Source organism: Hippocampus zosterae, chromosome 7 (assembly GCF_025434085.1).
Source record: "Hippocampus zosterae strain Florida chromosome 7, ASM2543408v3, whole genome shotgun sequence".
NCBI classification, from domain to species: Eukaryota; Metazoa; Chordata; class Actinopteri; order Syngnathiformes; family Syngnathidae; genus Hippocampus; species Hippocampus zosterae.
This window is the reverse complement of record NC_067457.1, coordinates 17609900-17636572: the sequence shown is the minus strand read 5'-3', so window position 1 is coordinate 17636572 and position 26673 is coordinate 17609900. Positions and strand designations below refer to the sequence as shown.

Below are 26673 nucleotides of genomic sequence, written 5' to 3'. Positions count from 1 at the left end.
TATTGTCAAATAAATGTGGAACATACGTGGAACACAAGTGATTGTTGTATATGATTTACTCGGCAACCTTCGTGAAATATTTTCAACAAATGACACCCAACCAATGACTTTGTTTTCTCACCAGTGACGGTTGAATTGGACGAATAGTCCGCCAACTCAGGACTGACCCTCGTGTGTACAATCTGTGCTATAATTTGAAGTGGCAAGATCAAGAAAAAAAAGCTCACGTATTAACCATACGTGTAGAAAGTCAGCAAACGGTCGTGACGAGCAGTTTACAACTCTCATTCTTCGCTTCGCGGTGACCATACATTTCCGGACGCTCCCTGACATCCAGCCAAGCGAATCAGTCTTTTGTTCTGGTCGTGGATCTGGCCGTGGTCCTGAAAGGCTTCGGAAACCCGGGAGCACTCATCATCTCCGATGCGGCGAGACAGCAAAGAGCCGCTTTCTATCCGTTCGTGTGATGCTGAAAACACTTAAGTTGTGATTTGACGCGTCACTCACGCACCCTCCCGAAACGCCACGTGGCCCCACGTAAACAAGGGGGCCGCGTGACCGCAGCAAGCGCACGGTCGACTTGGGCTCTCTCACCGACCCCCAGGCCATCAATTTGCTCCTTCACGTTTCATCAGCCATTGCGACCGCATCCTCAGAAGCCTGCAACGGCGTATAGGCGAGGCGAACACCTGAATCCACCCTTCAAGGATGTGGATCGCGGTCCACTTTGAGTAACGGAACAGAGTACAGGACCACACGACGTGTAAGGAACTTGGAAAGTTTTTTTATACCAAATAATACATGAAATATGCAAACTATGACAAAGGGGAGTTCTCGCAGACCGCTGTTTGCCAATCAATTTTTTAAAAAACCCTCACAATGATTTAAGAAGCTTTCATTGGAGGGGTGGCACCTCAAGTGTTTTGTGTTTCAGAGGGCTCATTGAAATAAAATAAAATAAAAAAGGCTCAAGTGGAAAAAATCGATCATTTAATGGCACTTTCCATACTTACAATTGTGTGACCAAAACCCTGATTTCAGTACACACACACAAATAAAAAAATCTGTTTTGATTCCATCGCTGGTGGGATAAGTGATGCAATTAAGATGGAAGGTGACAGGCTGGGGACTGAAAGAGGAAGCAACCATCGCGCCGCCGACAACACACCTGCATCGGGGGAAGATGTTCCGAAAAAGGTTCCCCATCGCATGTGACACTTCAAAGCGTGGCTGTGGAGGCCCTGGGGATGAAAACAGGAGGGGAGGAAGGGTGATGAAACAGGAAATAGGCTTTCAAGCAGGATCAAATGAAGAAAGGCGACACAGAATCAAGCTCCTGTAATCCCTCACGCGGCAGAGAGGAGACGCCGTCGTCATCGCAAAAGACAACAAAGAACGGAGCTCAAGAGCCCGTCAGCAGTCTCGGAGTGGAAATGAACACCGGCTCGGTTTTGACTTTTGACCCTTGGCTATAACCGTCTTCCTTGGGTTTTCAGTGACTTTGTGTCAAAGGTCATCCTGAAAGCAACTCATGCGACTTTTGGATCGTTGATTCGGTTTATCACTAAAAAGGAACAAACGCAAAAAAAGAAGCCCGAATCACGATTGAGACGGTTTGCATTCGCTCGGTTGACGGCATCATCAGCAACGTCTTCTGGGACTAACTTCACTCCTCCCAAATATTTGTTGCCTAAGATTTGCGTCTTGTACTCCAAGCGGCGGGGTGCAGTTTCTTATTGGGGCTCGATTTCAGTGCTATCGGACTGCAACGGCTGTGTTGTTGGAAGACATTTGGGGTTTCGGATCAAAAGGTGAATATGAGACGAAACTTCTGAACTGCATCTTTTATTTCGCGGTATTCCATCGAGATGTGTGAAACCAACCTAAGATGGAGCACCTTTGCCTGAAGAGGAAACCCCCTCACCGCCCTCCCCCGAACTTCAAAGAATGGAAAGAGGCCGCAGTAACGGCCATTTCAAAGAAACAATGCAAGTCTGGTGAAGACAGGGGGCCACGGGCATTTATCGCAAGTCCAAGTTAGGCCACTAAATATTAAATCCATCCATTTTGTAATCCGCTCATCCTCACAAAGGTATACTGTCCGAAATTTTTTTTTAACCCCCAAAACAATTTGTATCCTATTCATCTGGCTTTGTTTGGCCCCTCTACGATTTACAGATGAAAAGAGGGAAAGTTTTTTTTTTGGGGGGGGGGGGGACAGAAAAGGAAGCAGCAACGGAGTTTGAAATGTTATTTGCACGACCGTCTGTAGTGGCAGTAGACATTTCAACAAAATATTCACGCTAACTTCAGGTATTGATCGTATTGTCAAATGCGGAAGAAAATGGCCGCTCCTATTTTGGTTGGTTTTTGCGGATTCTGAAAAGCTGATGGTCTTCAGTGGTGGAATGGCGGTCAAACAGAAACAACACCGTTTCCAAATCAAACTTTTATTACACAGTACAAATGAAATGAAACTGAATCATCTCCCCCTGCGTAGGGCGGGAGGGCGAAAGAAGGCTCTCACTCCTGGCATCCTTTTACGGTTAAGTGGAAAGGGGCCGCTCTCGACGCAGCGAAACCAGTACGGGGAAGACCGCGGCTTCACAAGTGGAAACAAAGCTAGCTAGCGCCAAGTGCTAAATAGCTATCGTGTATTGGGAGGCCCATCAAAAACAAAAACAAAATCAAAGTCAAAATCGTGATCACTCCAATGGGTGCTGGTTGTGAAATGAAGCGGTGAGAACTGCTAAGCGGAAACCAGAACTACAGCGTCAAGCGCATCCTTCTGACACTGCCCGGATTAAAGACGAGGAACGTTCTGTGGCTTCGTATGCATGACGCTTGCACACACGCACACACACACACACACACACACACCGAACCGTATCAAACGCTGACGGTTGATTACTGAAAAGCTCCAAATTGTGGAGAAAAAATGTGTATGTATGTATGTATATATATATATATATATATCCACCTCTCATTTTCTTGACTCTTCTGTCTTCAGCATTCTTCTGGGAGCTTCTGCTTTCTTCCCCGATGGAGTCAGTGGCTCTGGTTGTCAGTCTTTTTTTTTTTTTTTCTCGGATTTGGGCACGATTGTTGCTTCACCGGGCGCTTCGTCAGTCTCTGAGTGACTTGCCCCCCTTCAGCCATTTTATATTGGCTCTCCAGATGGAGGACAGGAGCACAGTCAGTAGTGCGGGGGTGGGAAAGGTCTTTTGGGAGCAAACACGGGTCCGGGATTTAGACCTCCCCTGGGACACGGACGTTTGCCCCTGAGTCTTGGATCATGAAAAGTAGGGAACGGTGCCCGTGGGGGGCCCCTGGGAAACGGGTGTGGAAGGCCAGGGTGGGGGGGCCGAGGCGGAGGTCGCGGGCCGGAGGGGCGCATCTGCAAATGGGGGTGCGGCGGCGGATGCCTGAGCGCATAGTGGGGGCGCGGTGGGCTTTGGTAATCCGGATTGCCGAAAGCATCCGGTGCGGGCGAGGGCGGAGAAGCAAAGTGGGCCCTGCCTCTGGGGAGGTTATGTCGAGGGCCGCCCCGTTCGTAGAAAGGGGCCTGAAGGCGGTTGTAAGGGCTGGCGTGAAAGCGAGGGCCGGGCTGGGGGGGCACATCGTCGCGGTAATGCTCTCGGTCTTCTGGGTAACGCAGGTGGTCGGGGGCCGAGCGCGGCCCGTCGCCGCCGTCGTACAAGGAATCCTGCGGACGGAAAACCGACTTGTGTCCGTGGTCGTGGACCACCATCCTGGGCAAACCGCCGCCGCCGCTCTGACCGGCTTGGCCGACGTCGGCGTGGGGCGCCTGCTGCTGGTCGAGGATGTTCGGCGGGGGTGGTAACTTGGGGACAGGCGGAAGGAGACTGCGGAAGAAGTCTGAAGGTTGCTGAAAGCTTGCAGGTTCCTCAGTTTCTTGTACTTGGTACTCAAAGGGCCCGCTTGCCTGGTTGGCGGCGGGCATCTGCGGGTTGTAGCCCGTGGGTTGCTGGAAGCCCCCCTCTGGGTACGTCTCACCATACCAAGTCGGGTCGCCCGGCCCCCGGAAGCCCTCCACGGTTTGCGTGCCGGCCCCGGCATCTCCGCCCGGAGTAGAAACGGGCGGATACGGCGCGGCGGGATCCGACGCCTTGTCCTCACCGTATGGGTACGCTTGGTACAACTGCCCGTTCTGAGCTGGCCGCGAGGAGCCTTGCGAGGCGCCGGCCCCCGGGTTGCGGGGGGGAATTTCCTGGAAGGCGAAGGGAGCCGGGAGCATCCCACTTTCGGGCTTTGCGCTCAGGGATTCGGGCAGGCCCATGGTCACGTCCATAAACTCGTCTTGGGTGGGGGTGCCTCCGCCTTCGTCACGCACCGGCGTCCCGTCCCGCGTGTCGGCTCCCGCGACGGGGCTCGAGTCGTCGACCCGATTGGGCAGGTTCAGGGCGAAACGCAGGTCAAAGTTGCTGAAAGCGGGATTGCCGTGCAGGAAATTGTGAATTTTGGATTCCAAGCTGTCCGGTTTCGCCACGTCGGCCGTCCAAGCCGTTGCGCCGGGTCCGTCTTGCGCCGGGGCAGCGGTTGGCCCGCTCTCGGGGAGCGTTTGCGCTGCGGCGCTTCGCGGCACGGTGGTGTCCAACGGCAAAGAGGGCGCCGGGGCGGCGGGGGAGGCCGCGGCGCTCCGATCGGGAGCCGCCGAAGCCGATGCCGAAGCCTCGCCCGCATCGGAAGACTCCGCCTGGACATTTGCGGTGGGGCTGCTCAGCAAAGTCGCGATGCCTGATTGTAGCAAAGTCAAAGGGCACACAATCAGCGTAGCGATGACGAAAACGGGGCTGCCGTCACCAGAGTGGAAAAATCACCTCACCTTCGAGGCCACCTTGGCCTTGGACTTTAGACAGAGCACTCAGGAGATCGGCGGGACTCATGTCCACCTTTGCCAGGATGTCAACCAAAGAAGTGGCCTCCTCACAGGCAGGACGTAACGTCTCCGCTGACGAGAAGGGCGTGGTCGCGGACGGACTCTCCGCCGGTGGTCCTGCATTGCAACCAAGGGCACACACGCTGTTGAAAAACACGGAGGAGGACCGTCCTCCGCTGTTCGGCGGCATGGCACCCATCCTAAGCGGTGGGGGCATCGGCAAAGCGGTCGGCTCACCGACGACTTGACCAAACCCGCTAAACAGGAGGTCACCCGTTGCGCCTCGGCCAGCGGTACGCGACAGGCTCGACGGTACGGCACGCGAGAGTTAGCTCCTCTCTTGGCTTCTCGGTACGGTACTAATAGTCGGCCTTGGCGAAGGACTCCGAGGGACCCCCCCCCCCCCCCCCGGTTCATTAAGACTCCCGGCCCATTCAACATAACAAGGGACCGCATCATGACAAAGGGATAACGGATAACGGCAGCAAATTCTGATTCGCCGTCCGTATTCGGAACTGCACTTCTCACCCGTGCTTTTCATGGCTGCATTCAAACTGCTGAGGATGGAGCCTATTTTGCCCAGGTCAACAGTATCCAAACTTGCTGCCGCATCAGACGGTACCGATGGCTCGGCGTTTTGGCTCACGGGATGGGGCGTCTCCACTTTTGGGCCGGGGCTCTTCATTTGCTGCTCAACTGTGGAAGGGGGGGAAAAAAATAAAATAAATCAAGAAAAACGTCAACGCGAACCTGGAGCGATGTCAGCGAAAGACGAGTTTTTGCTGGCTATGATGCGGTTGGCGTAAAATTGGAGGTTTTTGTGAAAATCGGATTTTTCACAACAGAATCTGCAGACATTTCACAGCCCCGAGTTCCGGATTGATTTTCATGCTATTTCTTGAAAGGGTAACCAACGCGTCCACTTACGAGAGACCGTTCAGAAAGGAAAAACGAACAAACCAACAGCAAACGCGGAGTAAACTGTCAAACGATGGAAGATTTGGGTTCTTGCCATTGGCTAGGAATGACAACGAATCCAAAGGTCACCCCCGTTGGAGCGCTCACCTATGATGCCACCGCCGACGATTTCGTCGTCAGACAGCTCCATATCTTCCACTTCCCGGTTCACGTTATCCTCGGCGAGATTTGACACGCGCTTCGGTGAATCTCCGATCGAAGACAGAGGGCTCGGGGCCGGAGGTTCCGCTTCATTCTCCGTAGCCGCGGCGGCGTCCGGCTCCGGGAAAAGCCCGGCCGGGTCCAGGTCGCGGAAAGGCGATTCGGACCCCGTCGGCGATGGCGCGTCGGCGGAGGGCGAAGGGATCGGCGAGTCGTCCAGGTCCGGCAAGGTGGCCTTGAGGTTGTCCAGCTTGCGTTTCAAGTGGGACACTCGGTTCGCGAACGTCTGGTAGGCCTTGAAGGGGAAGAAGAACGAAGAGCGTGTGTTGTGAGCAAGTACAAAATGCCGAAAAATGGCCCCCGGGGGCCGCGGTTTGGACACCGGCGCACCAAGGCGTGGCGTTTTCCGCAACGGCGCTTACGTTGGCAACGATCTTGACCTCTTTGTACTGCAGCTCGTAGAAGATATCGGCGTTGCTCAGGGCTTCCAGGAGAAGCGGCCCCGTTTTGTTTGCTCTGTCGAAGAACTTGACAAACTCTTGCAGCTGCGTATTGCCTTCTTCAAAGTCCCGGGAGAACTTCTTTCCTCCCGCCTTATCTGAAAGTCAACGGGGAAAGTTGGACACCAAAAGCATCGGGCGGCGGCCTCCGGTGAATGACAGCGGGACCGTTTCGGCACCTTTGAGCTTCTTGAGGGCTTCGGAACTGCAGATGTCGACCCTCATGGCTGCCAATTGCTTTTCTCGGAGGTCCACATCCTCCAACGACCTCTTGTACTTGGACAGGTGGTCGATCAAGGACTGGGGCTTGGGGAATCAGAGGAAAGGACACTTTCAACAAAATGCCACTTTCAAAAGAAGACTCCTTTGCCGCCGGCTGAGTTATTCGCTCCGGGTCGACGCGAGACGGCGAGATCCCTCAAACTTCCTTACCACAAATTCCGCGACAATCTTGGACCGCAGATCTGACTTGGACTCAACCGGAGCTGGAGATGAATTCAAGTCACAATTAGCGGGTCAGGTGGAAGGCGGCGTGCACGTTGAGGAGCTACGAAGTGTCCGATATCGACACGCTCACTTTTTTGCTCGGCGGGCGTCGCCGGCGGAGACTCCTCCTTGACCAAGCCGGCCCTGAGCTCGGCAATCAGAGCGTCGGAATACACGCTTCTCTCCTGCCAGATGGTCAGGATCCTCTGCGCCGATTTCACCACCTTTGCATCACCTTCTTGCCTGCGTGAGCGCAAAAGCAACATGGTCAAATACTTCTGACATTCGTGCGACGGGGCCAGGAGGAAAAAAATAAATTGACCGCCTCAATGACCAGTTTGGGAATTGGCCCCGACGACACACAACGGCATACTTACTTGATCAGCACAAAAGCCTCGGGGAGCACGTCAGCAAATGCGGTGCGGTAAACCAAAGCGTTTTTCCTTTTGCAGTTCTGAATGACATCGTTGGCGAGATAAAACAGGTTGAGCTGGTGTGCGGTGGCAGCTGTCGGAGGAAAAAGGAACTTCAGATGACGCGCGTACTCGTGGCCGTTCGTTATTTCAGAAGTGTATGGAACGGGACTTGCTGTCGTTCTGAACAGAATTCGGGACAAGTAGACCAAGACGATGACAATGCTGAATGACTTCCTCACAAATTCTTGCGCCGGTGGACGCACCCCTCGTGACAAGGGAACATTCAGCAGTTAGCCAATCGATCAATTTCCCCGCCGCACAAGCTGTGAGCCCATCAAGTTTGAATCGACGAATGCTTTAACAAGATCATCGTCATATTCTTATTGGAACTCGCAACGTAAACAAGGTTTCCTGTAAAAGGAAGTCCAAGATGGTCAGAACGGGACCACCTTTGAGACAGGAAAACCCCCCAAATAAGATGTCCCCCCCACCCTATATTCTATCGAGGAAAAACATCAGAAAAAGAATCTGGATCCCAGCAAAACACGGAGAGAAGACACTGCTATTTGATCCGTTTGGCGTGGACGCATCGGCCGCCAACGAGACATCTACCAAGCGCCAACCAACTATTGGCGCGCCACAGTCAGCCAGTGGATCCACCACAAAATGGAAGGAGTATGTTCACAAAAACTGCATCGACAAAGCCAGTCAAGATTTTCCTTTGTCCTCGATCCACCAGCGCCGGATATAAAGTGCTGTTGTACACGGAGCCGAAATGAATACATACAAAAACAAACAAACAAGCAACAAACTAATAAGACACTAGAAGGCACAAAACCCGTCCAACGAACATTCACGTCTCATGCTGAGAATGAAAAAGAGCCTTTGGAAGATGATTTTTTTTTTTGTTTGTTTCGAAGAGATGGGCAGCGAGTGAGAGGGCTTGCCGAACAAAGTGCCCGAGTTGGAGCTTCAAGGTCCGGTCTAAGCATCTTTCCGAACAAAGGTCTTATCGGCGGCGGGTGTTTGAAGCAGGAATGAAGCACAGCTTGCGCTTCTCGCGTCAAAACATCAGGCCACGACCCATCGATCAAGTGTCACGGAGTGTGAGCAACAGTTTGCAACGGAGACACGGAGTACATGTCCTCACTCTCGGGATCCAGACGAGGTAGCAAGCAGGAGTCGAGTGTATCGGTCGGTGCTTGACTGTCAACTTGGTCGTTACCTCGGAAAGGGCTGAGCTCACAGCAACGCCAACTCGCCTTTAGCCATTCTTTGGCCTGGTAGTCCGAATATCGTTTTTCCGATTCCAACTGGCAAGCAACCGGAGCCGCGGAGTGATCGTCGACGTCGTGAGATCGAAACAAATATTGACACTTACATTTCTTTAAGCACTTGATCCACTGTCGCACGATCATGCCGTGGTACTTCTTGTACTCGATGCACCACGCTGACAGCCCTTGAATGGAATCCATTGTGTTGGTCACACTGAGTAACTTTTTGTCCAGCACGGCCTCAAAAGAGGCACCGGCATCGCGCCCTCTTCCCGCTTCCATGTGGAGAGTCCCCGGCTTCGCGTCGTCTTCGCTCAAACGCACCGAAGTTAGCTCTAGCTAAGGCTAGCTTAGCCGGCTAGCTGACCGTCGCACAGACTCGTACGTCGTAGGCGGCCATTGCCACTTTCCGAAATATGGCCGATTTCACTTTCTGCGTCGAGTCATGACGCATTAGTGACGCGCGATTGAAAGCGAAGAAGCCGCTAGCTCTGCGATCGGTGCGATTTAAAAACAAAATGCAGCGCGATCGGATAAATCGGCAGACTTCTTGCGTTGCGGTCCTGTCGAGTCTGAAATTCCGCGTTCCCGGCCGGAAAAAGCAAGTGCAACGCCGTCGGCGGATATCCGCCTTCGGTGCTCGCGTAATCAAATCCGGGAACGGTCCGACAAAGTTACCGTCCGGATATTTTGAACGGCAGTTCGCGGAGTCCGTCAAGTGCTGGCCAAGCTATGGCTAACTAACCTCTTGCATTCATGTCCGCCCTGCCTCGCAAAGACCTGCTCTTCACCTTTTATGTCTGTGACGTTATTTGGACCCGACGACGACGGTTTTTCATGACATCATGATCATGGACCTTTTAGCTTCTTTTAAAAGTGATTTTTGTTGCTGTTGTGGAATATTCTCTTTCTCCTTCGCACATAATCGAAAAGCCCACAGTTTGGGGACTTGAACAGGAAATGGAATTTTAGGCTGAACATAGACCCACAACCTCATGTATAAAATTTAATTGACAAAAAATAAGCACATTTTCGCCGTAATTATAGTGCATTTGAGTTACTTTTATAAATATGACACGGGTTTCGGTTAGCTTCCAGACAAACAGTAGCACCAACCTTCATATCCCATCGAAATTGAACTGATGCTCAATTTATGGTTGAATAATCTTGATGTAGTTTCTTTTTTTTGGGGGGGGGGGCGTGAGACAATATGTTCAGACACTTCAACATGAACTGAATTTTAATTTAAAATTTCAACGTGGCAATACAAAATTCCGTTTTCCTCTCACATTCCACAAACACGCATGGCAAACTGTAGGAGCGTGAATGGTTGTTCGTTTCTGTGTGCCCTGCAATTGGCGGGCAACTGGTTCAGGGTGTCCCCCGCCGACTGCCCAAAGTCGGCTGGGATAGGCTCCAGCACCCCACGCGACACGAGTGAGGATAAAAGCGGTTCGGAAAAATGAATGAACAATACAACATTGTTCAAAGCGACTTCGTTTCAAACAACTTCAAGAAATGAACAACTTCTATGTGAAATATTACAATCAAAACAATAAGGAATTGTAAAAAATTCATTAAAAAAACAAACGATGACAGCAAATTTGTAGCGTGAGCGTACAACAAACACCAAGACACAAAAACGGCTAATACAGCAAGCGCTGATTCTCTTTTTAATATGTTACTCGTAAAATCGTCTCTTAAGGTGGGGTAGTATTTTACTCAATGACTTGGAAATTTAGTGCAACAGTTCCATATTTTTCAAAACATTAAGGCATTCAAGTTTTTTTTTCATCGTCACGTTCATGCACTCATTCAGATTTATTAAGGGAGTGCATAGAAAATAATTGTATTTAACGGTGTACTTTTTCAGCAGCAGGGGAGTTATAGTTTCCTAAGAGACAATTTATAAATTCTAGGCTTCACATTAAGTGCTTTTGTGCTGCGTTCCCGGACATAAATAACACATTAAATATCACATTTATATGGCCGTGCATGGTCGAACAAAAGTGCAAGAGACGTCGGTGTGTAATTGCAGGCAGATTTTGGAAGGACTCAACTGTCAGCAGTTACTTTAAGCCTGGATTGAAATCGGGAAATGCCGACTTGGGCGCTTTGTTTCTCGGCACCGTTTCGCAAAACACACACAAAAAAAAGCAGGCAGCTGTCCTGAGGCACGGCGGCAAATCGCGTGCCTTCTTACTGCGTATCCATGGCTTCTCATAGTCCACGCGTCTCCTTCTGGACAATGCGCATGATTCGGAAATACGACCCTTGAGTCAAGCGCCACGAAAAATGCCCCCTTTTGCATGCGAAGCGCTGATTGCGAAGGCTTGGGGAACTAAATGGCTTGATGATCGGACGTTGGGAAATGTGCAAACAGTTACCCCGGATTGCAATCATACTCGACAGCAGAGGTCCCCAACCAGCGGTCCGCGGACCGGGCCGCCCACAGACAGACCTGACCTGACCTGCGAGCCGTGAGCACATTGACGCCATCATACGTGACGGGGGAAATGCGCGCCACTCTAGCCCATCGGAATCCCCCTTCAAACATCTGTTAGCAGGTTGAAATCAACAGAATCCGCCAAGAAATGAAGGAAGAAGCAGTCAACAGAAAGTAAAAGTTCCAAACGGACTTCCGAAGATGAAGCAATTTGGACAAGAGAAGTCCCCCCCCCCCCCCGGAGCGATGCGGATGAGGAAGCTGTTGCGCGTGCTACTGTATGTCATCCAAAACGGGGAGATACAAGAACCTCGTTGAAGCATTTCAACAAGTAGCACCGGAGCACTTGAGGGCAAAGCATGAAAAAAAATGTGAACAGAGTTTGCACAGCCCACCCGCATAAAATGTTGAATGACTCTCAAATCATCTTTGTTGTCAGTAGCAGTGTTTTGAAACTGGCAATTTAAAAGTAATGAAAAAAAAAGTGTTGCTGGTCCGCGAAGGTCACGGACTTGTCTCAACTGGTCCGTGACACAAAAACAGGTTGGGACGCCCCGCTTTTGAGTAGATTGTACTTTGGAGAGCAAACAATGACTCCTAACGCTTTTTCAAAAGACTGACCGATCGCCTCGAGCGCGTGGACTCGAGACCTCGAACTTTTACTCCGACTGCCATATGGTGGTGTCATTGCACACTTTAGCAGACTTCACATCATCACTGGTGGATATTGACTTGTCCTGTGCAACTGTGCAAGCGGTGGAAGATATTTCGTGTTCTTGTGGCAGCCTGCTGAATGTGCGGTTGGCCAGCTCAAATGCGTGGCCCCAGTTGCCTTCTGCGTCCTTGGGAGCTTCCTGCTTCCCCGCTGTGCTTGAGGAAAGGCTGCATGGCGTCACGGTTGGGCAGCTTTCAGGTAGGGGAATCTTTTTCTTGGGTGGCTCTGTTTCGCTGCAGTCCGAATCTGACCAGGTGAACTTCCGCTTCTACAATTTCCAAAAAATAAGTGGTTACTCTGCTTCTTTTTTTTTTTTTGGTCCAAAACAGCCCAACCCCACATGGTCTGTCATACAATAACAAGTATGGTGCTCACCTTGACTGGCATGCTGAGCTGATTTTGGCGCCAGGGAGTCATAAGTTTGGGGGTGAAGCTTTGGGCTAACGTGACCGTGGGACGAGGTGCCACCTGAGGGAACCAGAGTTTCAGCATCCCCTCAATTTGCAACAAGTTGCGCAGATATCGCTCCCTGCAAGCAAAAAACGGGCATGAAGGAAAACGCATGAATGGCAGCGCTGGGGCCTATGACGTCATCAAATGTCTTATTGGGCTTCCTTACCCCATTTCAGGCCTCTGCAGAATTCCCAGAATCCTCTGCAGTCTGTCCATGGCGACACTCTGCTGGAAACTGGTTAAACCTGCCACGGGGAAAATGCACGTCAAGACTCGGTCACTGCTTTTGCAATTGACTGAAATCAAGAACCGTCGTCATATTGTACATTTCTCGTTCACATCAAGCAAAAAAAAAAAAATAATAATAATAATTAAACCGGACAGTGCGGGCTTTGGCCACTTGGTGGCAGTGTAACTCACACATAGTAATCCAGAAAGCAGACAGTCACAACTAAACTCAGTAAAATGCAGTAAATGGTCGGCATCAAGAGCAGTGCCTCCGTCCACATTTCTTACAGCAGCTTTGATGTTCAAATATCTGTTGTTTCAATGTTTCGAAATACCAGGACGCCGATGCTAGTTTTGTTCTCCGTCTATCATGTTTTGAATGTGTTTGCGACCCTCATCACGGGTGCATGTTAGCATTACGCTATCTTACCTCGGCAAGGTTATGTGGTTAGACTAAATACAATGTGAAATTCCATTCGGACTATGTTTAGTTTCAAGCTTCTACAAGGGAGTGGCGATAAACGGCTTGAAGCCAGCCCGCCTGCCGAAGAAAGTTGACGCTAGCCGCCAAGCTGCTTGACGTTGTGAAGTTTTCTGCCAAAATCTCACGGCGAAGACTCGTCACCCAAATCACTGCTCGCAAAATGAGGCAAAAATCAATGAGCAAATGGGCCAAGTGGGTGGTTGTATTTTGAAAAAGTCAAAGCTGGGTCTCTGGGAAGGTGAGCAACCACTGCACTTGCACGACGTTCTACAAGTAAATATGATGCATCAAGTCAACCTGCCTTCTAACAAGTAGTTATTTGTAAGCCGGTGCAAGCGCATACCTTTGTTAAACCTGCCAGTTTTAAGGCCGTGAAGAAGCTCCATCAGAGGACAGATGAAGCTGTGCAAATCCGTGCACTAAAAAAAAGAGAAATAATTGTGACCATTCACTCAGTTGAAAACAGCCATCAGATTAAAAAAAAATAGATATACATTATTAAAAAGGGGCAAATTTCCCAGAGGACTAACCTTCTGAGTGAATGCGAGGTCTCCTGCTGAAGGTGATGATGAAGCACCAGCGGGAGCACCGGGAGAAAGGTGATACTTGGCTCGCCCGCCAACATGGACCTTGTGGTGGGCTCGCTTGGACCTTGAGTACATCTTATCCAAGCGACCTCGGAAGCATCCCTCGTAGCCTGAGAAGACCTTACCGGGCCCCAAGTCCTCCTCTCCTTCTGACAAAATGTCGCCTTCATCATCAGTCAACTCGCTGTCACTAAGGATGTAGTTGAGGGTGGACGGACGCAGGTTGTAAGCTGGCCACTGAGAAGACGCGCCCAACGGATTCATATCTGGATGTAAAAAAAGTGAGGAAAGGTCAGGAAGAAAACGAGGCCACGCTGATTTTTTTTTAATTTCAGCATTTGCCAGGATAAAATGTGGGTATTTTCCTTTGTCGTGCCTCAACAGCAACCTTTAAGTTATTTCGTGACTGCACTCACTGTAATTGGTCATTTCTCAAGGGCATCAGACACAGTGTTGACTCCAACTGTTTTGTTTTGATATTGAGCATCGCTGACGAGTTCACTTTAATTCGAGAGTCGACAGACTATGTCCCAATCGCAACACAGCTCAGAGCTTCAGTGGAAACACAACCAATCTGCGCTCACCGTGGAACAATAAGATAGACAAACACATCAAACTTTTTAATTTAAGAAAAACGATATAAAATATAATCGTGCGCGTGGTCAAAATAATGCCGCTGACAGCTTAAGAAAAAAATATACGAGTATATGTTTATGGTACCCATTACAATAATCACAAAAAAACTGCGAGGATGGAATACTGCTACATGTTATTTAGTCGGGACATTGAAATAAACATCATACAGTACAATATACGGAACGTGTCCGTTTACGATGATTGTCGATCATTCGTGGACTAAATTTCAAGAAGATGCTTCTATCCACGTGCCGCAAACTTTCAGCGTCACGTTTCATGAGTCACGCTCAAGTGGGCACGTAATAGATTTTTAAAATCTATTTTTGTAGTAAACTTATATACATGTAAGCGATTGTGTGCGCGCGCGTGTGTTTAATGAAAAGCGAATGTCAGGCAAGCTTATCAACAACGCTATGCTGAAATATTTGCTTCCCAAAATGTACTAAAGGCAAACCGACATACAGCTTCGGTTCGAAAAGCGTGACTGGTATAAATGACAACGTAATTATTTCACAGAGACTTTGCATGGAAGAAGGACGCTCCGTTTGCATGCGTCAATCAACTTTAACTTCGCATCGAATCATTTGAGAGACTTACCTTGCAACTGCACAATTGGGTTTCTGGAAATGTGGATAGCAGATTACCAAAAAATAAATAAATCAAGGCAAAGCTCGCGCTATACAAACAAACAGCTTCCAAAGCAAACTACGTGAATTGAAACTGTCGCCGAAGAAGAGCAGTCCTGCCTTGTCTTGTTATTCTGTGGTTGCAGCGACTGTACCGTCAAGCCAACATGCTCAAGTACAACTCGAGCATTTGGGAATACACGTGCGACGTGGGTACACAACTCGGATTGGTTGACAAAATTCCTGGCTACGAGCTCATTGGTTGGAAGGCGTGACCAATCGGCAGACTTCCTCGAGCGGATTGGCTGCAGCTCCCGCCGCTGCACGTGTCGCGAGTGTGGCCTTGTTACGAAGCGGCCGTCACGAGGCAGCCAACCTGCGTCGGTTGGCTAAAGACGCAATTTGCGCGAGGCGGCAAGTAACGAAGTCCAAATACTTGGCGACTTTTTACTTTGTCAGTCACTCAATAAAATATCAATGGATTAAAACTGAGATGTCAGTTTGGTATTATAGACAATATTTTTGGGAGCCGATAATTAACAAATACATAAATAACATAACCTTTGCGAGTGTAAGCTTTTGTTAAATTGTTAATTATTGTCATTTTATATTCAAGCATTTTTTATGACAAATAAGTGCGCGGCATGCATATTTACCCCAAATGCTTTATATACACAACAGATAAGACAACGTTCACAACATTTGCAAGAATCTGTTTTGCAAGGACACAAATGTTTGTGTCATGACAAAGAAGGCGGGACAACATATTTCCTTGTGATACAATGTATCATATTTTTTCCATCCCTTCACTTGGTCACCAACATTGGGCTGAGTTTCCTTTTTGTTCCACCTTTCAGACTCCATTTCAACCATTCCACAGTGAACATCTTCTTATCAGTCGCCTTTTCACTAAGATCCAACCCAGGGATCCGTTCTGATTGTCCTGGAAATGAAGGCAATTTTCCGGGCCATTTCCGTGTCATAGATACGCTTGCACTTCTCGTAGTTCTTCCGCTGACGCTCTCTGCAGGGCTTCTCAAAGTAGCGCTTGCGCTTCACCGTCTCAATTATCCCATCCTGGGTCAGGACCCTGTAATACAGTACAGCCATCATGACTCTCAATGTCAGAGGTAAATGATAAAAACTAAAACGATCACAGTTTCATTTTGTTACAACTTCTAGGTATTTACAATGTTGGAAACCTTCCATGGACTGCTCTGGAAAAAAAGGAACCGAAATACACGATATTAGGGGCCATTTTCTATGTGTGTGTTAATGGTTAAATGCAAGTTATTAACTTTTTGCACTTTGTCGGAGGGCGATTTGTATAGTTCTATCCATTGACTGGAATTCGTTTACGAAGCGCAGCTGACACATTCAACATGTCGGACGTGCTTACCTATGCCATCAATGGGCCGACCCACTCGAAACTGAGTCTATGTTACGCAGGCGCAGTTACTTGACATTGAGCGGAAGGGTACCTTAGCTCAAGTTAGCTCGACACCACTAAACAAACCGCTCGATGGGAAGTTCAGCGGACAGAAATATTACAAGATGATAAATGTTACCTGTTGAGATGTTTGTACGCCGCATCCACGTTGCCCTCTTGAACCATTACTGTTCGGGCAACGAACCGAAGATGTCTCGCCATGATAAATACCAAACGGTAGCAAATGTGATAGCCGTGTAGAAACACAGTAGTGTTTGATCGCAGGTTCCTCCTTGTCCAACAGATCACGTTTATTAAAGTGACGCTCTAAGTCCTTCAAGAATTTAATAAATTTTGACTTGAACTCTGCATTCTTGTTTGATTGTATTTGTTTGGAATGTAATCTTATCGTCATAAATTATGAACGAAGTGATTCTTTTCACACCCGGAGAGGGAACTAACGATAACACGCCTCTTGTGTTCGGAGGAAAATAAAAGCTACATTTAAACGAAGTCATCTCCTTTTTGCCCATTCCTAACGTCGAGCCATCCATTGAAAACCTATGAGCCCCTCAATTTACACACGTGGTGGATTAATGTCTATTTTCCTTCTCTTTCCCTCATCCAGTACACCAGCGTGAGAATTGCAGGGGAATTAAATCCATCAAGGCAAAAGCCCAAGAGTGACATCTAGTGTAAGAACAGTCAAGGTGCATGGGATTACAAATACTGTAAATTCACCTCGAAACGGGTTCAAAACTGCTCCTTGTCAACCCATCAAATAATAAAGTGCTTAAAAAGAGCTGTTAGCTATGTGAGTGACAATGACGACGACTCTGAATTTAAATATACGCACATATTCCAAGTGCCCTTCGAAGCACCAGCATGAAACTGATGGATCACTCAAATTTTTTCAATGCTCGTCAATTGTACACGGATTTTCCTTTGCTGCTGTGAATTGGGAATTTCTCCATTGCGAGACTAATACAGTTTTTCTTATTCGCTAATCACTACATTTTGAGACTCAATTTGAGAGCGTGATTGTCTATTTAGAATGCGATTACAACAATACTAGAGAGCATAGGGGCGTACAGAATACGAAATAATCCAATGTTATTGCTCAGCAACGACTGCCATTTTCGGTTTCGAGCAAATGAAACGTGGGCACGCCCCCTCGATTTGTCCGGAGTCTTTTTTTTCTTTGCGCCGCAGTGATCACATGACCGCGATTTTGACCCGTCCCTTCCTTCCCTCCTGCGGGGAATACCAACGGAATACATTCGGTCTGCCGAAGAAAGAAAAGACACTCAAAAGCATCCGCGTGTGTCGTTTCCTTCAAATTTCGCTGCGAATGAAAGGCTGGTTAGCTTAATGGCTATTTTCCCCTCCTTCCTTTCAAACAAGCTAACTCTTTTACTGTCCCGACACCGAGGTTTCTATTAGCAGCAAGTGGTGTTGACACGGGACGCGAGGCATATTTCCCGTCCGTGGCATTATGTCGAAATACACCAGCTTTCCTGAGTCAATGGACGACCACAACCCTTTCCAGGTAAGGTGACGTATGATAGAAAAAGCTCCATTTTAGCCCACGTAGCTCTGAATCATATTTTAAAAACAAACGAACTTGGCACTCAAGTGAGAGGCGTTGTGTCGCTCGTCATGTGACACCATGTGCTTTTATTTCTTGACTTGTGTCCTCTCCAAGCTTCGGACAATTTGGAGGTTCTCGTGGCAATAAAGAAAGCGATTCGGTTCATGGTCGTCTAATGAAGCAGCATTTTGTTGTTGTCGTCGTTGTCAGGACCCATCAGTGACCCAACACGGCAGCAACACCGGCTATGCCACTTTGGACCTGTACAACCCATTTGAGGGCACGATTGAGGTACTGTATCACCGTTGGGGTTACCCAATTCGATGACGCTTCTCCATTATCTTTGACTTTTATCATTTCTTCTTAGGAAAAGCTCCTCCCAATAAATGAGCATATCATGGAAAATGTAATTAATGTCAAATCAAAAAGCGAAGCTCATTGTATGCGTGGCTGAAATGGAGGGAGAGCGGCAGTGCCATTTTAGTTCTTTGGGTGACTGAAAACAAATCCATGTATGTCTCCCCCTTCCACTCGATACATTCATTCATTCATCTTCCTAACCGCTTGATCCTCACTAGGGTCGCGGGGGGTGCTGGAGCCTATGCCAGCTGTCTCCGTAGGCGGGGGACACCCTGAATCGGTTGCCAACCAATCGCAGGGCACACCGAGACGAACAAGCATTCGCACTCACACCTAGGGACAATTTAGAGTGTTCAATCAGCCTGCCATGCATATTTTTGGAATGTGGGAGGAAACCGGAGCCCACTCGATACAGTTTAGGGGAAATGTATTTTTTATTGATGCTTATTTTGGGGTGAAATACATTCAAATGTATCCATCCGACTATTCTAAAAGGCAATTCCAATGAATTAGAGAGGCCTAAGGCGTTTGTTTACGCGGTACAGAACTGTACAGGAAGCACACGATTCTTTTGCTTTCCTTTTAAGGTTGTTGCTAAGGAACCGTTTGGGTCTGCGCTTGCTGACCGTCAGTTCTCGGTATGCGGAAACACTGAAAGGGACAGGAAACAGCCAGCCATTTATTGCAAAGGTTAAAAAAACAGCATTGCTCTGATGAAAACACACATCCTAACTGTTATTTATCATAAAAGTTGGAGAGCGTTGGCCTAACCCTTTCATGCACCGTGTAGCCCGATAACGTGACAAAATGTCCACTGTGGGGGACAGCAATTTCTGACAGTCGTCCGCATGGCGGGGGGGAAGGAAAGACCAGCTTTCCTTTGTAGTCGCCGCGTTCCACTTCCCATTTTGTCAAAGGCCTCGTCCACGTGAGCTTGCTCATGATCAGATTGAATCAAAAGGTGTCGAGGGAGTGTGAAGGTCAATACGCAGCCAAACCCGGCGCCCCCGTTTGAAGAAGCAGAAGGATGACTCCTTTCTTGGCCTTTTTTTTTTGTATTTTAGCCCCCACCTCCATACGAGGCCACCGTCCCCGCTGCGCCGGCGCCGCCTGCGCAGACGCCGCCCAGTAGGACGACGCCCACTGAGCCTCGCAACTACGGCTCCTATAATACCCACAGCGCCCAGGTAAAATTGACAGACTCGCCTCCCTTGTGAGTGGCGCACAAACAACACGCGAAACGTGTCTTCTCTGAAACGCTTTGACGAGATGTCGGCGGTCCGTTTTCATGTCTCAGCCTGCCGTCGATGCCACCACGACGGAGCTGATGAAAAGACAAGAGGAGCTTGAGAGGAAGGCCCGGGAGCTGGAGAGGAGAGAGCGGGAGCTGCAGTCTCACAGCTTGGGGGCTGGAGCCGGTAAGATGGTCGCAGGGGGGGGGCGTCCCGGGCGAATTTGGGAACTAACTGGCTCGCATCTTTGTGCTCCGCTTCAGCCCGACAGAACAACTGGCCTCCGCTGCCTTCGTTCTGTCCCGTGGGGCCCTGCTTCTATCAGGACATCGATGTGGAGATTAGCCAACGCTTCCAGCGAACCGTCACCATCATGTACTACTTTTGGTTGTGTAAGTTTCAAATGGAGCATTTTTTTTTTCCCCACCACGACTTGCGGGCGCTCGGCTTTGATATGTGGAGCCGAGTCACTCCGAGTACGCTGGTGAGAGCAGAGCATGAGTCAGCGAAATGGCCTTCTTTTGCGTGTTGTGGTTTCGCAGTCGGCACCGGCACTCTGCTCTTCAACCTGATCTCCTCGCTGGCCATATTCTGCATCGACACTTCGGTGGGGGTCGGGCTCGGTCTCGCCATCCTCTGGGCGCTCCTCTTCACGCCGTGCTCCTTTGTCTGCTGGTATCGGCCCGCGTACAAAGCCTTCAGGTGCTTACCAAGCCAAAACACGATGACGGCGGCTTGTTTCAATTTCGTTACCCGGCCGGAGCTTTTTTAACAGGAACTTTGTGCGTTCCTCTCTAGGAGCGACAGCTCCTTCAACTTCTTCGTCTTCTTCTTTGTGTTCTTCGCCCAAGTGATTGTTTATGTCATCATGACCATTGGCATCCCCGGTTGGGGATTCAGGTAACGACCGGGCAATCTTTATCGTGATTGTCCTCGATTTCCCAAAAAGAATAAAAAGAAAAAAAAAATCTTTTTCTCCCCATCTCGCTAAATAAATCTTCCGCCTTCTTGTCGTCGTCGTCGTCTCAGCGGATGGATCGTGAGCTTGTCTGCCCTCAAAAAAAGCGTCGGCGTCGGCGCGATCGCCATGATCAACGCCATCCTTTTTACCGCCCAGGCCGCAGTTGGGGTGTTCATGCTGAAGAAGGTAAGCGCTTGACGACATCCGCGAATGTGCCCCTGCCCCAATCTCATGTTTTTGAAGCAAAGAGGTCATTCGCTGCCCAATCAAACCGTAATGTTCTTGCCCCGCTCAGGTCCACGGCCTTTACAGGCAGACCGATGCCAGTTTTCAAAAGGCCCAGGCCGAGTTTGCCACCGGGGTCATGTCCAACCAGGCGGTCCGCCAAGCTGCTGCCGGGGCCGCCGCCAACGCCGCTCAAGGGGCCTTCGCCGCGCCCCGCTGACTTAGGAGGGACTCGGTCATGCAGAGGGGGGCTTCGTTGCACAGCCGCAGGGCGCCTGCAGTCGGACGTTCCTTTTCGCGCTGGCTGTCAGATGGCGGCGGGCGTGGCCGAGTCTTGCTACAGACTCTGCGGGCCGACGTCATATATGTATTCACGGTGATTTCAAGTGTTTAATCCGAAGCCGACCTTGATTGCCACACGCGGCCGGCGTCCTCTTCAGATGCCGACATAAAAGTGACGGCACCGTTCAAGACGAGCGCGCCGCATTTCCCGCGGAGAGGAGCGGCGCCCGTCCCAACGGCTTCCCTTTCGAACAGCGGACGGGAACCGTCAGGTTCAGCCAAGTTGTCTGTCAGCTAAAATTTAACCATTTAAACATCCGCGGCATCGATTTTTGTCAACGTGAACCAAAGGCTAGCTTTTGTGGGAGCAAACTCACAACGTCTTGTCAGAGCGTGCCTCTTTCTGTTGCCGTTGAGAAGTCCACGTCGTTTGGCCCTGCCCCCGCTTCCATTGATGCATTTTGTTCTGGCTTGTTTTTGTTTTAATACAAATAAACTGACGTGCAGAAATATCTGCGGCTACTGCATTGTCTTTGAATGACATTCGTGTGAAGTCATGAGTCACCCGCTCGCTACGCTTTATCGTTTGGATAAAGTTGACCAGGTTGCATGCGGCACGAGCGACTCTGGATGAGGGCGGGGGGATTGACCAAAACAGGAATACAACAAGTCGACGCTCACAAGTAATGCTCGGGGCCTCTCACGTCCTTTGAACGTGCCTGGAGTCATCCTTGGATGTCCGTTTCTGCATCTTTCTGTGACTCTTCCAGTCTCTCGGTATCTGTTGCAATCGCCCGATGACACTCAATAACAAATGGATTTTGTTTTACAAATGAGTGATCAATCGTTGTGTTAAAATTTGAAGATTCGATGCTGTTTTTATTTGGAGGGGTCGGGGTGGGGTCTATTCAAAAGTAATGATTTGAAGTATTTTTTGAAAAAAAAAAAAAAAACGATTCCGTGTCTTTGGCGCCACCTGGCGCACGCGAGGCACACTGCGTCCATGATGACGTCTGTCAACCTGCGGCTTTATTATAATTTTTTTTTTTGCCAGTTGCTTCTTTGCGTTTTGACACAGAACATCATACAGCCAACCATAAACATACACATTTTTTCAACTATTTTTACGCGTCCACCTTAGTGACGTTGGATGTGGAAACGACACATTTTGTGACGTGGTTCGTCGCATGTTGCGTTGTTTGCTATTCTTACTTATAAGGACATCCGCCCGTCGAGGCTGGGTGGGGGTTTTCTTGGGGGTCTCGCGCGCACGGACGGAAACATGGCGGAGGCCGCGGCGGCGACAATTGAACAACACCGGTTCTTCTGTCACGGCTGCAAGCGTGAAACGCAACCGCAGCTCCCGGTAAGTCGCTTGGAGTTGACGAGACCCGGCGGTATGCGGTTCGTCAGAGCCCCCGAGATGTGCATCACATGTTCTGATTGAACCGAAAAGAGCTATCCGAATGGGGCACTACTTTCACCCAAGTACGTTGAAGTTACAAATCAATCCCCCGGCGTTACTTTTTCCGTTTGAGCGCACTGATTTGGACTTGTCTTTACGTTCCGACCAGCACGAGAAGTAAACGTCAAAATCCGGAGTGGATCCATATTTAGAAGGCTACTCTGGTGTCCGGTTGTCTCTACTTGCATGAGAGCAGTAGGGGTGTGTGTGTGTGTGTGCGTGTGTGTGTGTGTGTGACAACATATTCTGAGACCGCTCCCCAAGCAAGTTCATGACCTCAAAACGGTGCGTGTTGGGACCTTCGGTCGTGTACTGAGGACCCCCCCCCCCCTTTCTTCTGGTGCACTTTAACGATAACATAAATCTTTTGCAGCATCAGCATGGGTAGGTAGATAAGTATGTGTGTGTGTGTGTGTAGGGGGGGGTTTCCCATTTTTGTGTTCAGATAGTTTGTAATCCCCTTAGAAATCGCATGTGATGTTACTGCCAAACTCAAATGCTGCATTAATCCGAGAAACGAGCCCTATGATTGTGCTTCTTAGCAAATCACAGCGATCCCCAGACCCAGTGCAAATCTGTCCCACGGGAGCTGTGAATTGCGCATGGATGACATCAGCGCCTTGAGATCCGATGATCTCCCGGTATTGCCATGACATCATTGCTGCATCATCACTTGCTCGATGATCCTGTCTTTTATATCGCCGCAGAAAAATGTTTCTGAGAAAAATAAGGAAAGTGTTGGTATCAAACACAAATGTTTCGGACGGACACCCCAAAGACGTCAATAATACGGCTCTCCGTACGATGCGCTTGTGTTCTATCCAGACTCATGCAAATACAGTATACGACCATTAAGATTAAAAGCGTACCTCTAAACTAAAATAGGTGGTCTGCCCTGAGGTTTTGGATCTCCAGCTGTATTGTGAATGAGACCATACGATCAATATTTGCAAGTAAAACAAGTTTTTGTTCTCTTTTCAAGGATTTTGTCTGCCCCAGTTGCAAGTCTGACTTTATTGAGGAGGTGGAACATGACTCCAGGTACAGGAGCATTTTGAGATTGGGCTCCCGTTTCAGAAATTCTGAAAAAGGGGGGCAAAAAAAAAAGTTTCCCCTACCCAAGCTGCTTTTTGTTCTGATGTCCAGACTTCTGGAGAACTGCACACCAGAGACCAGGGACGACTCAAACTCATTGTTCTCCGAAGTAATCCTTTGCGAATGACATTTCCAACTAAATGCTCCCCGATTTGCGCCAAGTCTTTTGACTCACCGTTTCTTCTGTACCTCTCGCAAGCTGTGGCAGCTGTTGTTTATGGAGCGCTCTGCTCTGCTGTCGCACCCGCCGGCGTCAGAGTCAGACCAGGATGAGAGCGAGACCTTGCTTAGCGCTCCAAGTCATCCTCCTGTAGCGGCACTGAGCGATGCGGAGGTCAGAGAGCTCCGGTTTCTGTCCCAGCCTGGAGAGGGGAGGTCACCTGGACCTGAACAAATGCCCCAAATGGAAGGGTGCGTGCGTGCGAGACTGGACGCAACATCATCAGCTAAAGGCGCCTCAGCCTCATTTGTATTGTTTTGCGTTTTTTCGTTATTGTAAAGTGTCCTTGGGTGTTTTGAAAGGCGCTTATAAATAAGATGTATTAGTATTATTATTATTATTATTAAGCCTATTCACTCAGACCATAAAGCCATTATTTATTTATTTATTCATTCATTTATTTATTTATTTATTTATTCATTCATTCATTCATTCATCTTCCGAGCCGCTTGATCCTCATTAGGGTCGCGGGGGGTGCTGGAGCCTATCCCAGCTGTCTTCGGGCAGTAGGCAGGGGACACCCTGAATCGGTTGCCAGCCAATCGCAGAGCACACAGAAACGAACAACCATTCGCACTCACACTCACACCTAGGGACAATTTAGAGTGTTCAACCAGCCTGCCACGCATGTTTTTGGAATGTGGGAGGAAACCGGAGCACCCGGAGAAAACCCACGCAGGCCCGGGGAGAACATGCAAACTCCACACAGGGAGGCCGGAGCTGGAATCGAACCCGGTACCTCTGCACTGTGAAGCCGACGTGCTAACCACTGGACTACCGGGCCGCCATTTATTTATTTATTTTTGTTGTATTTTTTCTTATCTTATTTGATGTTGTTTTTAACATTGTACTCGTGATTTTAACTGCTTGTTGTAAGGTGTCCTTGAGTTCCTAGAAAGGCACCCACAAATAAAATGTACCGTACTATTATTATCATTATTATTATTATGTATGATCCATATTCATTCTTGGTTTAATTAATCATGCCCAATGTGGTTAATAGTTTTCGCTATCTGGCAATTCAGCAAGGTTTTTGTGATTACTCGCACAACCTTTGTGACGGAATGCCTTGTTTACTAGATATCGCATGTCATTGGATTTGTTCACTTGAGAACAAAAATATACATATAAATGTCTGTTTTTTGCCCACTCAAGGATTGTGCAGCACTTCTTGGCCGATCTGTTGACAACCAACGGAAACGCCAGCGCTGCACCGGCTGCGTTGTAAGCGCCTCTTTTCATCCTTTTCTGATTTCATCTCCCAAGAAGCGACCAAACGGCCTCCTTTGTACTTTCCGTTTCTCTCCACGGAGTAGATCGAGCATGCTACAACTGTACTCCAACCCGGCAGACTACGCATGGGGTCAGGGAGGCCTGGATACAGTCATCACAGAGGTCAGATTACGGTGAATTTCTCTTGACGTTTTGACGACTATTTGAGTTGTAGTACACGTACACACACGCCTTGTAGCGGACCCAGCCGGACGCTTCCTTCCACTTGTTTCCACTCTAGAAACACCTCGGGGGCAAGAAAGTCACAATATCAAACAGAAATAGGCAAATAGTCATTTGACACAACTGTAGCCAGACACGCCAAAGTGTTTGGCCTAACACAAAGCGAGCAACACGACACAATACCCGACAATTTAACAAATTGACTTACAAATGATTTAACAAAGTCAGAAATAGAAGTATCATTTGACCTTTTCACTTCGACAACATTACAAGGACATGACAACGTCACGTTCACTGGTGGGATCTTTTTTGAAGCAGCTCCGCTACCAAAACGCAAATGCGGTTGAAATGCAAAGCGTGTTCCGCCGCGACAGCCCTCCTTGTTGTTGTCCTCCCAGTTGTTAGGACAGTTGGAGAACACGGGTCCACCCCCCGCTGAAAAGAACATGATCTCATCCTTGCCGACAGTTTGCATTTCTCAAGAGCAAACAGGTGGGAATCTCATTATGACACACATTATGGCCTTAGGTACTACTACTGTCAAAAGTTAAAAACGAATTGGACAATTGGACACAGTGTATTGCAAATTTGGCAGCGAAAAAAAATAACAAATATTCGCACTGGTCTTGTCAGTTCCTCTTGCTTATTTTGTGTCAACAAAAATCTAGTTCGTTTTCCATTCCTCTCTCCCAGACTGCAGACTGGAGTGTACAATTTGTAGGGAGGAGTATTCACCAGACGAATCTGCCCGCAAGCTACCCTGCCTCCATTTCTTCCACAGTGAATGTATCGTGCCCTGGCTTGAGTTGGTAAGTAGGAACATCGGCTTTGAGTCACTGCGTCTTTTAGACATCTCGTAGCAAGACATTTTTTCGTTTCAAATATTGATGGACTATCAGTGATGCTTAACGCTGCGACGGGAGTTCAGCAGGCTGATGGTTTTTCCCTTCTTCCAGCACGATACGTGTCCAGTGTGCCGAAAAAGCCTGGACGGTGTTGACAACAGCCTCCTCCGGCCCGCATCGCAACCTCCCGAAGCTCGCGCCATGAGGACAGAACAACAGGGCAGGCAGGCCATCTGAGTTACGGCAACTTCACCTCCATCCTGACGATGATCGTGGCCGTGACTTGCAGCTTGGGCTGGTCACTTATTTTGCACATTTTTCTTCTACGCACTAACTCGTCTGCGGCAGTTAAGCTTTGCGAGACCACAATGCTCGTCGCTGCTTTCCTCAACGGCTGATTCGGAACTTGTCACCACAGAGCGGACAGAATTCCCTGGGAAACGACACTTTTTACATGAAGACTGCGACGAAGACGGTGACCTAATGTATCCTCTTGATCTCCTGTTTGTGAAGCCGCAATTAAAGTTTGATCATTTCTTTATGTCCACCTTCCGCCACAAGAGCTCAGATGTAAAAACACAACTTTTGCTTCGGCTGACTTCGACCTTGGGCCTTGGGGACATTTCCCAAATGTGAACGCTGT

The 26673-nt window shown here is 48.9% G+C and overlaps 5 protein-coding genes across 7 annotated transcripts; 2 read left to right on the top strand and 3 right to left on the bottom strand.

The window, feature by feature from the left end:
* Positions 1 to 38: 38 nt before the first annotated feature.
* Positions 39 to 9466, bottom strand: rprd2a (regulation of nuclear pre-mRNA domain containing 2a). 2 transcript variants are annotated; one of them, XR_007963434.1, is made up of 11 exons: positions 8803 to 9466; positions 7383 to 7512; positions 7097 to 7248; positions 6952 to 7004; positions 6699 to 6825; positions 6442 to 6617; positions 5966 to 6314; positions 5429 to 5596; positions 4847 to 5017; positions 2981 to 4758; positions 39 to 1241 (listed from the first exon to the last, which is right to left on the bottom strand). XR_007963434.1 is itself a non-coding variant. In XM_052072231.1 (10 exons), exons 1-10 carry the CDS (start codon positions 8975 to 8977, stop codon positions 3197 to 3199), a joined length of 3063 nt encoding a protein of 1020 aa, XP_051928191.1. In that variant the 5' UTR covers positions 8978 to 9466; the 3' UTR covers positions 2435 to 3196. The 2 variants fall into 2 exon arrangements, 1 of the variants encoding a protein (XP_051928191.1); XM_052072231.1 differs by lacking the exon at positions 39 to 1241 and having other exon boundaries at positions 2435 to 4758.
* A 709-nt stretch (positions 9467 to 10175) lies between these two features.
* ciarta (circadian associated repressor of transcription a) lies at positions 10176 to 15078 on the bottom strand. Of its 2 annotated transcripts, none has more exons than XM_052072228.1 (6): positions 14842 to 15078; positions 13552 to 13874; positions 13365 to 13440; positions 12476 to 12605; positions 12232 to 12385; positions 10176 to 12124 (listed from the first exon to the last, which is right to left on the bottom strand). In XM_052072228.1, exons 2-6 carry the CDS (start codon positions 13870 to 13872, stop codon positions 11801 to 11803), a joined length of 1005 nt encoding a protein of 334 aa, XP_051928188.1. In that variant the 5' UTR covers positions 13873 to 13874; positions 14842 to 15078; the 3' UTR covers positions 10176 to 11800. The 2 variants fall into 2 exon arrangements, with proteins under 2 accessions (XP_051928188.1, XP_051928189.1); XM_052072229.1 differs by having other exon boundaries at positions 12476 to 12554; positions 14842 to 15074.
* Positions 15079 to 15517: 439 nt separating this feature from the next.
* Positions 15518 to 16603, bottom strand: mrps21 (mitochondrial ribosomal protein S21). Its single transcript, XM_052072230.1, has 2 exons — positions 16439 to 16603; positions 15518 to 15960 (listed from the first exon to the last, which is right to left on the bottom strand). The coding sequence occupies exons 1-2, from the start codon at positions 16519 to 16521 to the stop codon at positions 15780 to 15782; spliced, it is 264 nt and encodes an 87-aa protein (XP_051928190.1). The 5' UTR covers positions 16522 to 16603; the 3' UTR covers positions 15518 to 15779.
* Positions 16604 to 17469: 866 nt separating this feature from the next.
* scamp3 (secretory carrier membrane protein 3) lies at positions 17470 to 21462 on the top strand. Its single transcript, XM_052072227.1, has 9 exons — positions 17470 to 17848; positions 18101 to 18181; positions 19315 to 19437; positions 19548 to 19668; positions 19746 to 19874; positions 20025 to 20184; positions 20281 to 20382; positions 20512 to 20629; positions 20739 to 21462. Exons 1-9 carry the CDS (start codon positions 17795 to 17797, stop codon positions 20886 to 20888), a joined length of 1038 nt encoding a protein of 345 aa, XP_051928187.1. The 5' UTR covers positions 17470 to 17794; the 3' UTR covers positions 20889 to 21462.
* Positions 21463 to 22064: 602 nt separating this feature from the next.
* Positions 22065 to 26571, top strand: rnf115b (ring finger protein 115b). The gene is made up of 9 exons (XM_052072286.1): positions 22065 to 22316; positions 23398 to 23456; positions 23562 to 23619; positions 23710 to 23921; positions 24886 to 24954; positions 25047 to 25125; positions 25584 to 25677; positions 25879 to 25994; positions 26142 to 26571. Exons 1-9 carry the CDS (start codon positions 22233 to 22235, stop codon positions 26265 to 26267), a joined length of 897 nt encoding a protein of 298 aa, XP_051928246.1. The 5' UTR covers positions 22065 to 22232; the 3' UTR covers positions 26268 to 26571.
* Positions 26572 to 26673: the final 102 nt, after the last annotated feature.